Raw genomic sequence first — 10,383 nt, 5'->3', positions numbered from 1 at the left:
TATTATTGTAAGTACATTGTAGCTGTCTTCAAATACCCATAAGAGGACATCAGATTTCATTATGGATGGTTGTGAGCCAGCATATGGTTGCTGGGATTTGAACTCATGACCTCCTGAAGAGCAATCAGTGCTCTTACTGCTGAGTCATCTCACCAGCCACTACAGCTTGCTTTTGTCAGTCTGTGCAACTGTCCTGTTTTTCTCATGTCTAACAGACACTGCAGCTGAGTGAAGGATAAAGAAATCTCCAACTTTCCTCTTTCACATCTTTTCTTTCTCCTGAAAAGAAAAGAAGAAACCTGTTTCGTTTGTATATTTTTGCTGTTGTCTCCCGCTGATTGGAATTTTTCGGAGGTAGGCCCGGGTTCACGGATGGTCCAGGAATAGAGCATGCACAAAAGCCTCCTGCCTGGGCTGCGGGTGGGGCTTGGACTGCGCATGAGCAGACAAAGGGTGCGTCGGTTTGTTCCGACCGGAGGGAAGCGCGGTCTCCATTTCCTTCTGGCCGCGTTGGGGACTAGTTGGCCCTGTGGAGGCAGCTGCAAGGAGGAGCGTCCCGATCTCCGTTTGTGTGGTGTGTGGTCATTGCCCAGTGCGAAGCACTTCTCCTCTGGAGGCCGGGCACGGGGGAAGGGAGGGGTGAGATCCGGAAGGACGGGCATGCTGGGCGTGGGGCGAGCGCGACTTGTGCGGTTAGGGCCGCGCTCGCTGACCCCCGACTTCCTCCTGTCAGCCTCCGTGTGGCGGTGCGTGAATGTCCAGGGATCTTGACAGCGAAAGTCGGAGCAGCGCCTAGGTATTTCTTTTCTTTGCCATGTCCACGTTGGTAGCGGCGCGGGAAAGCCCGGCAGGCCGGTTTTGTCGGGCTGGAGGTGCGCAGAGCGGTTCAGTGAGGTTGGGAGCCCGTCCCCTCGGGCGAGCTGGGGTGGTGCGGTTGCCCTCAGGACCGCGGGGCGCGAAGGAACGCGGGTTGGGCGGTCTTGGTTAATTTGAAAGCCGATTTGGGCACGGAGTCTGGAGACAGTATCGGATCCGACCTAGGAAGTTGAAGTTGGCCTGGCGCTAAAAGAAGGAAACTCTGGTCCTTGGAAGCGTGGACAAAGTCAAGACGCTGTCTTCGGAGGATTTCCCCATTGATGGTGGATGTCGTGGGAAGTGTGTGTCCTGTGGAATCGTCTTCACTTAACCTTTCCTGACCCGGAACTATGGCCCTATGTGGTCATGAAGTTTTTTATTTTGAACATCTACATCATATAAGGCAGATTTTATCAGAGAATGTTTGTGGACTGAGGTAGATTTTCTGCAAGGACAATTCTTACTTAGGATTTGAATGGTTCTAAATACTGGGCAGTTATGACATAGTTGGAGGCACATAGTAAAACTTTTGCCTCTCTTGCCAGGTCCGGAAAATGACTTGTGCCAGTTAAAATCAAGTGGGACTGAAATTATAGCTCTTAAGTTCCACCTGTTTTTCTGCGAGTCATGAGTAAAAGATGCACACATAATAAGATCATTTATTTAAGGTGATTTAAGTGGAGGGATGGCTTGGTAAAATTAGCAAAGTTGTTTAAACTGGGTTTATCATTAAATGAAGGATCCTCTTCCTTTCCATAGCAGTTCATAGAGGCCTGACAGGAACAGCATCATGAAACAACAGGGTTACTGTATTGTTCGATATTTGTGCAGTGGCATCTAAAACTAGAACAGGAGACTGTGTTTTGACTTTGGTGCAGGCTAATGTGTCAGTAGACTTTCTGGAGAGTGTAAGGAAATAGTGTATGCTTTGAGTTTCTGAGACGCTCTCCTACGTGTTACTGATTAGCCTACTATGGCAATGGCGACGAAGTTAAACATTAGCTTTCATTTGGCAAATTAGAGCAAACTTACGGTCTGTTGGATTGGAACTCAATAGCCTTGTGCCTGTGAAACTGCTTAATGAAGATGGTTTTAGTTAAGACACATAGAAAAGTGATTTTTAAAGTAAGGATGTGTTGTGAGAGGCACGTTAAACTTGGTGTGTACTTATCTCCTTGACTGTCTCAGAACTGATGTGTGTGCAGCTCAGTTCTTGTCCTCAGGGTATACAGCTCCTGTGGATTTCAGAAGAGTTTAAGGTCAGATGAGTTGAAAAGCATCCACATCAGTTTTCATAGGAGTCTTAGAATTTGGATTTGGACAAGTTTCAAGGAGCCATTTATAGGTTTTGTTGAAGATTGTGAATATTGGCTTGTTGAAATCAGGCTTAGAGTTTTGGTTTTTGATTTTTTTTTCCCATTTTGGTTTGGTTCTGTTTTTTTTTTTTTTGTTTGTTTGTTTGTTTGTTTTGTATTTTGTACTGCCAAGATTTTCATAGCAAATCTCAATAATTTTTGAATTTACTTTGTACCATTATTTTTACTGATTAACTTTTAGTTTAAGCATTTAATCTGTAGACCCTACCCACCAGGATTTTAAAGACAGCCTTTCAAACTTGAAGGTAGTGTTACTTAAGTTTAAGGGAACCCAAACTTTTATTTGCACATCAATATTAATTAAATGATATATTTGGGACCTTTAAGAAGTTATTTGGTATGTCATGTTTGGTTGTCTGTGAAAGTGCTACAAGTAAGTTTTCTTAAATAATTTAAGTTGAGGGTTTTTTTTTTGTTTGTTTGTTTTTAGTAATGATATTGTCAGTCCCAATATTGCAAACCAGTAAGTCTTTATATTGTTTATGTTCATATTATTATAATGTAAGGTGTAGGATAGTTTTTTTAAAAGTGTCTGCTGGCATGGTTAAATTCACAGTTGATACAGTGTGTGTGTGTTTGTATATGCTTGAGGTAAATTTTAGTAGTCTACTGATTGTTGTAAGCTTAGGAAATGAGTGGCATTGAACTTTTTCAGTTTTACTTTAGGGATGATTTAATATTTTCCTTAATTGTATCATAATGACATTGATTTCTGTATTTGTAATATGCAGAACTTAAAATTGTAACCAAAGAGCAGTCATTGGTTTAAATTTACTGCCTAATAATTGATAGTTTTTGAGCTCTGGTATTTTTATTCACTATATTATTTTGAATTGTTGCTTTGTTTAATTTAGTATTATGTTTTGGAAGGTGCAGAATGGCATGTGAGTTGGATATAAGTATGAGCGACAAGTTTAGATCACCATTAGGTGAAGTGATGTAAGGCCCTTTAAAAATACTTGGTCTTCAAACTGGTGTAAAACAGATTTTAAGTACATGTAAAACTTCAGTATGTCAGCATGGGATAAGCTTGGACTTGATTTAATGATAGAATTCAATGGGCTTTGATATATTCATACACTCAATGTAAAGACCACTACCCTGAAAATATCTAATACTTCCTTCATATTTTTTCAGGCTAATTCCAACCAAATAGTATAACGTTCAGCATGAATTTTTTCATGTTTTATACCTCCCAGTTGTCAGTTCTGGTGTTACACTTTTGCAAAAGTATAATTAATTTCCCTTTGAGACAAATGAGACCATTTGTAATGGCTGTAATTGTGATGCCTTATATTGTTTTACTTTAATAGGTCATTTTGAGATGGACATCAAGCATTGAGATTGACTGCAGAACTCAAAGATTAATTGTATTTCATTTTCTTTCCACAGTTAAGTTGCTTTTACAGAATAAACAGGTCTCCAAGAAATTAAAGGAAAAGGTAAGACATCAGAGTATAAGGCTTTGCACAGAAGTGTGACAAGCTCAGATAGACTAGTGGGTCTTTGTACTTGTCGTTCTGCCTTTACCTGGTGACCAGTTGATAAAGTGTGCAGAATTGTATTCTGACCATAGCTGGCTTTTCTGAATATGTAAACTCTATTATGGTTAGTGAAAGACAGATGAGTAGGAGGCAATGCTTCTAAAGAATCTGAAAGTAGTTTGGTCTTGTTGTGAAGCAGCATTTGGCAGGCAGACTTACAAAGGAAGATGTGATATTTTCGATGATCGTATTGAATAGGGTAGGTGACATGAAGTGTTTAAGGCAGTTGGTTTATTTGTATGTTTATATGGGAGAACATGTATTTGTTTTAAGACTTAGATAAGCTCAGGTTTTCCTGTGGAGTAGTGTTTTGTTTTCCATTTATGAACGCTGAAGAAGGCAGGAACGAGGTAATTATTAAGCTAGTCTGTGCTAAGTAAGGTACTGCAGAAATAAGACTTGCTATTATGTGTACCTTTTTGTCTGCAGGTCATTATTGCTGTGGTTTGAGCTCAGCATGGCTGTAGTCATCCGTTTACTGGGGCTTCCTTTTGTTGCGGGTCCTGTGGATATCCGTCACTTCTTCAAGGGATTGACTATTCCTGATGGAGGAGTGCATATAATTGGAGGGAAAGTTGGGGAGGCTTTTATTATTTTTGCAACAGATGAAGATGCAAGACGTGCCATAAGTCGCTCAGGAGGGTTTATCAAGGATTCATCTGTAGAGCTTTTTCTTAGTAGCAAGGTAGAAATGCAGAAGACCATAGAGATGAAAAGAAGTGCTCGTGTAGGAAGAGAGCGGCCAGGATCTGGGCCATCAGGGGTTGGCAACATGTATCATTTTATTGATGCTCTGAAGGAAGAGGAAAGTTATTCTGGATATGGCTCTTCGGTTAATCGAGATGCTGGGTTTCATACAAATGGTACAGGACTTGACTTGAGGCCAAGAAAGACCAGGCCATTGAAGGCTGAGAACCCTTACTTGTTTCTACGAGGTTTGCCTTACTTAGTAAATGAAGATGATGTCCGTGCCTTTTTCTCTGGGTTGTGTGTTGATGGAGTGATTCTCTTAAAACACCATGATGGCCGAAATAATGGTGATGCTATAGTGAAATTTGCTTCATGTACCGATGCTTCAGGAGGTCTTAAATGCCATAGAAGTTTCATGGGTTCAAGATTTATAGAAGTCATGCAGGGTTCAGAACAACAGTGGATTGAATATGGTGGTACTGCAACCAAGGATGGTGACACTCCTCGTATGAGATCTGAAGAACATTCTCCTTCAAGAAGACATTTTCGGAAATGGTCTCATTCAAAATCTAGAACACGTTCTCGCTCCCCTCTTGGATTTTATGTTCACTTAAAAAATCTGTCCTTAAATACTAACAAAAGGGATTTAAGGAATCTCTTTAGAGATACTGACCTGACTAATGACCAGATTAAGTTTTTATATAAAGATGAACGGAGAACACGGTATGCCTTTGTCATGTTTAAGAATCAAAGAGACTATAATACTGCCCTGGGTCTGCATAAGACCGTTCTACAGTATCGTCCAGTTCTTATTGACCCAGTTTCTAGAAAGGAAATGGTGAAAATCATTGAATGCTATGAAAAGAAGAGACCAGAGTCTTTAGAGCACGAAAGGCCAGGGTGTGCTGCTCAAAAGTACTCTCAAGAAGGCTTCCCTGGCTCTGGGCAGAAGCTGTGCATCTATATTAGAAATTTACCGTTTGATGTTTCAAAAGGTGAAGTTCAGAAGTTCTTTGCAGACTTTCCTCTTGTTGAGGATGACATTTACTTGCTTTGTGATGACAAGGGGGTTGGTTTGGGGGAAGCACTGGTGAGATTTAAATCAGAAGAAGAGGCCGTGAAAGCTGAACGTTTGAACCGCCGAAGATTCTTGGGGATAGAGGTGTTGCTGAGACGTATATCTGAGGAACAAATGCAGGAGTTTGGTGTCAATTTTTCCTGGATGTCTAATGAGAAGACACAAGCCTGTTCCTGGTCACACGATGGAGATGACTGTTCTTGCCTGTTTGACTTAAAAGATGCACCAGCATGTTCATTTAGTCAGTCTGAAAGCGTTCGTTATCAGCCAAAAGACTTAAGGAAAATGGGTCATTTCAGGCACCCCCAAGGGTATTTCCAGAGTTCTGAGAGGCACTCTCCTGAGGACTTCAGGTACTCCCGGGAAGACCATAGGCACCCCAGGGAGGAACATAGCAGGCACTCTAGGGAGGAAGACTGGAGACAGCCTTTTGAGGATTGGAAATGGCCACTGCAAGATGATTTTAGGCAGTCTCATGAAAAAGATTATAGGCAGCTACCAGAGAAGGATTTCAGATGCCCTTGGGAAGAAGACTTCCGACAGCCATCTCAGGAGCACTTCAGGAGATCCTATCAGGAGCACATTAGACGGCCACCCCAAGAACATTTCAGGCATTCCCGAGAGGAAGATTTCAGGCGTATGGCAGATGAAGACTTTAGGCACCCTTCTGATGAGGACTTCAGGACCTTGCAAGAAGATCTGAGACGACCCACTGATGAGGACTTCAGGCAGTTGTCTGTGGAAGACTTCAGGGAAGTTCCAGAGGAGGACTTCAGACTTACTGATAATTTTAGACTTCCTGGAGAGGAGTTTTGGACCTCACCTGATTTCAGAGGTCACCATTCTTTTGGGAGGTTTGGTCAACTAGAAAGTGACAAATTTGATTTTGGAAAGTATAATATGGGAAGTTTTCCTGAGGGAAAAGATATGTGTGATCAAAATTTAAATTCTGGTTCAGGTAGAATAATTCCTGTTAAGATCTCAAATCTTCCATTTAAAGCCGGTGCTGGTGAAATTTTAGACTTTTTCCATGGTTATAAAGTCATACCTGATTCAGTTTCATTACAGTATAATGAGGCAGGATTACCTTTGGGAGAAGCTATTGTTGCTATGACAAATTATACTGAAGCTCTATCTGCTGTTAAAGAGCTAAGTGGTAGACCAGTTGGTCCCCGCAAGGTGAAGCTTAGTTTGCTTTAGAGGGCCTTTCCAAGTGACCAGTTTTATTCTACAGTATTGATGCAGTGAAAGTACAGGGTTTGGTTTGGTTTCTTAAGTTTATTTTTAATTATTTAAAAAATTTAAACTTGTGAATAGAAAAACATTGTCTTATAAATCTGGTTTCCTTTTGCTTACTAATGGACATGCTTATTCTGCCCTGATTTAAAATGACATATGTTCTGTGTTTGATAGGGGAGAGAGAACAAACTTCTTCAATTCATTAGGTTCATTGATGGTAAGGATAAGACTCAGTCTTGTTAAAAGTGGAGTTGTGTTTGTGGAAGGTGAATTTATCTTTGATTTTGTTTCTATCATCCTTTACTCAGAGTACATAGGGAGATGAAGGCTGACTGATGAATCAGGTTTGGCACTTTTACTGCTACTTGCCCAGTGAACTGTTTGAGGGGACATTGCAAATGTCTCCTATAAACTCTAAATAGTCTAGAAAATGAACATACTGTGAAATACATTTTTCTTATGTGAAGCCTTAGGAAAGTCTCAAAATTTGTGTTCACAACTTTGAAAAGTTTTATAAAAATAAAATTTCAAGTGAAATACTTACTAACTTGTATTTGAGTAACAGGAACAAAGACAAAAGAGCTGCTGCTGGGTTGTGTGAGCTTCTCCACAGCAAGGCTAATGTATGTGCTGAACCGGACAGATAATCTGTACTAAAAATGTACAGGTCTATGATTTCTTCAACATCCTTTTATCCTAAGCACTGAGGTCTAGTGGTTATCCTAAGTAGATTGCTAAGTTAATACACAACGTTCAGAAGAGTATAATAAAATAATCTGTATAGGGTAAAAGAGGAACTCTCAGCCTGGGAAGAACATTACAGTTTTTTTTAGGAAGAACTTACTGGTGATTCATTGTATTCCGTTTAGCTTCAAAACTGTGTAGTTCCTGACAGACTCACTAAATACAGATTTCTGAGTGAATTTTGACTTTTTTCATACTCATTTTTTTTGCTTATATGAGAAATGAAATTTAGAAAATTTAAGTAAGGTGTCTGATGTTAGACTAAGTTCAACACCAGCAGATCCCTGATTATATCCTGTCCATAAATATTTTTTGCTGTGTCAGTTTCTTACATGCTGTTTTTAATTTAGTACCATCATGATAAAAATATTTATAGGATTAAATAATATTTTCTTCTATTTGTTTTTAAAGTTGCATTTAAAGAATGATAAAAAGTACAGTACTTAAAAAGTTGTTAGATTAATTGAGGAGAAAATGAGTTAAGAATTCATAATTTCTTTGGGGATATAATATATTGGTTTCCAAGTCAAAGTTTTTATTTTTCATTTTATTTATGAGTTTTATAGTTTATATGAAACAGTTTTACTCACTTCCTTCCATTAGACATTTCCCATACTGAGTATAAACGAAGTTTACTTTTTAATTCGCTGTATCATTTAGCTATTGCAGAAGTGTAGAATACTTTCAGTTTGCTGAATCAACATTCAGTGACTTAAAGAAATCCGAAGCCTGCGTAAGTTTGTTTTTACTAGTAAATATCCTACTTACAGAATAAAGCAGTAAATTTTGTTGAAAAAAAAAAAAAGACATAATCTTCAAGCTAGTAGGCTTTTACAGGTAGAATGAATCACTTGGAATGCCTAAGCCACACACAGTGAGACAACTGAGATAAAGCTTAAAGTGAAAGATTATTGAACATATAATTGCTTCTCAAAATGGGCTGTGCTGGGCTGGTAATGGTGGGTAGAGAACAGCAGGTAAAGGCAGCACTGTGTCTTGATTTTTGTTTACTTAATGTCATTTATGTGTGAGTGATTTGCATGTTTGTTTGTGAACCTTGTGTCTGTGGAGCTAAGAAGAATTCATCAGATTCCCTGAAACTGGATCTACAGACAGTTGGGAGCCACCTTGGGCATGCTGGGAAGTGAACCTTACACAGCAGTTTGTGCTCCCAGCTGCTGGACCATCTCTTCAGTCCCATGCCTTGATTTGAAATAAGTACTGTGGGTGTTTTCTTTTCTCAGTTGTCAGGCTTACTATACATGTACTGGTGTGTTTGTATGGAGGCTAGAATTTGAAGGTGGTGTCTTGGTCAAATACTTTTCACTTTTTTGAGGCAAGGTCTCTCACTGAAACTGGAGTTCACCAATTTGCTGGATGGACTGGCCAGCAGATCCCCAGGCTCTTCCTGTATTTGCTTCCTAAATGCTTTCAGGTTCTTGTGGTAGTGCAGTAAACACTTTACTGACTGAGCCATCTCCGTCAGCTTCAGGCTTATTATTTTGTAAACATCATTATAAAAATTTATTATAGAAAACTTGTTTCCTAAATAGTAGAAGGGGAACTATAATTGCACATCCCTTTCTCTAATACTGCCTTGAGTAACATGTTGATTTAACTTCACTTGGCCACGATAGTAGGTAATATTTTTACCATGGGACTTAGTAAATGGAGCAAGGCACAGTATTCTCCTCGTTTGTCAACTCTTGGGAACTGAACACAGCTGTTTCAGACACAGTTTGGAGAATAGTCCCAAAGCTTCATGTTTTTATTACCCAGCCTCAGCAATTTCATGACCAGTTTTCTGTCTACTGATAGTAGGTATACTGGGAGTGTATTCTTTTTAACAAGACACCCAATGTCAGTTTGCATTCAAGTTACACTTTTTTTCTGATCAAAATATTAAAACATATGTAGGAAGTAAAACTTAATCCTGTAGTGTATATAAACCATCCTAGAAGTCTTCATCCACCTAAGCAACTGAGAATATTATTAAAAAGCAGTGACTTTTGATCCTTATTACCTATTAAGCAGTGACCTTGTCACTTTATTTTTACATTATATATTAGCTGCTGATGTTCATAATTATCAATCTGATAATCTTAATTTTTATTAGAGATGTAAAAGAATAGGCTTTTTAACATATTGGGGTTTACCTGTCTTAAGGAGTCAGGGGGTGCTGGAAACGAATACTAGGCTCTCACCATGCATTTTATATTAGTGCTAACTACCAGCCCAGTTTTCACATTCTTGGATGTAGTTACACTGTAACTCGTTGTGTAAGTAGTCGTATAATGGCTTTATTTTCCTCACTGCCCTCAACATGTGAGAAATAATATTCCTTTTATTTTTATAAACATGTTTATATAAGGAATCTTAAATGTTCATCTTCTTTGTGTTTTGACAGTCTCATGTAGACAAGGTTGGTCCTGAACTCACTGAAGCCGAAGATGACAACTGATCCTCCTGCTTTTGGCTTCCAAGTAGTGGGAGAACAGGCTAGTATAACCACACTGGTTCTTAGGACATTCTGTGCAGGACAGGGACTGCCTAGAATTGTTTGCTGCATTAGATATTACCTTGATAGATGAGTCAGTTGATGCTTGAGAGAGGTTGCTATTTGTTGAAATAAATAATCTGATGAAATACCATAGCTGTGTTCTCCTAACATCCAATTTGAATACTGACCAAGAGAATATAGAAGTTCAGTTACACCCTGACTTCCTTAATACCTACCTAGAGGCTTTAAAGCATTCTGAGCATTTCATCTTAGAAAGTACCAAAGTAGTTTAACAAGTATTCTCAGGAAGTAATACTTTGTTGAAAACAAACTTTTCTGTTTTGATAATTGCTTTGA

The 10,383-nt window shown here is 39.2% G+C and overlaps 1 protein-coding gene across 4 annotated transcripts; it reads left to right on the top strand.

Annotated features, from left to right (window-relative positions):
* Positions 1-445: 445 nt before the first annotated feature.
* LOC143438525 (RNA-binding protein 12B-A-like) lies at positions 446-7,325 on the top strand. 4 transcript variants are annotated; one of them, XM_076924150.1, is made up of 4 exons: positions 446-574; positions 734-796; positions 3,624-3,673; positions 4,205-7,325. In XM_076924150.1, exon 4 carries the CDS (start codon positions 4,233-4,235, stop codon positions 6,741-6,743), a length of 2,511 nt encoding a protein of 836 aa, XP_076780265.1. In that variant the 5' UTR covers positions 446-574; positions 734-796; positions 3,624-3,673; positions 4,205-4,232; the 3' UTR covers positions 6,744-7,325. The 4 variants fall into 4 exon arrangements, with proteins under 4 accessions (XP_076780265.1, XP_076780264.1, XP_076780266.1 ...); XM_076924149.1 differs by having other exon boundaries at positions 468-796; XM_076924151.1 differs by lacking the exon at positions 734-796 and having other exon boundaries at positions 484-574.
* The last annotated feature ends 3,058 nt before the right edge of the window (positions 7,326-10,383 follow it).

Source organism: Arvicanthis niloticus, chromosome 25 (genome assembly GCF_011762505.2).
Source record: "Arvicanthis niloticus isolate mArvNil1 chromosome 25, mArvNil1.pat.X, whole genome shotgun sequence".
In the NCBI taxonomy this organism is placed as follows: Eukaryota; Metazoa; Chordata; class Mammalia; order Rodentia; family Muridae; genus Arvicanthis; species Arvicanthis niloticus.
This window is presented reverse-complemented; position numbering and strand designations above follow the sequence as displayed.

Excerpts from the sequence above, each read along its gene's own strand:
- LOC143438525 (XM_076924150.1), top strand. The coding sequence starts at position 4,233 with ATGGCTGTAGTCATCCGTTTACTGGGGCTTCCTTTTGTTGCGGGTCCT.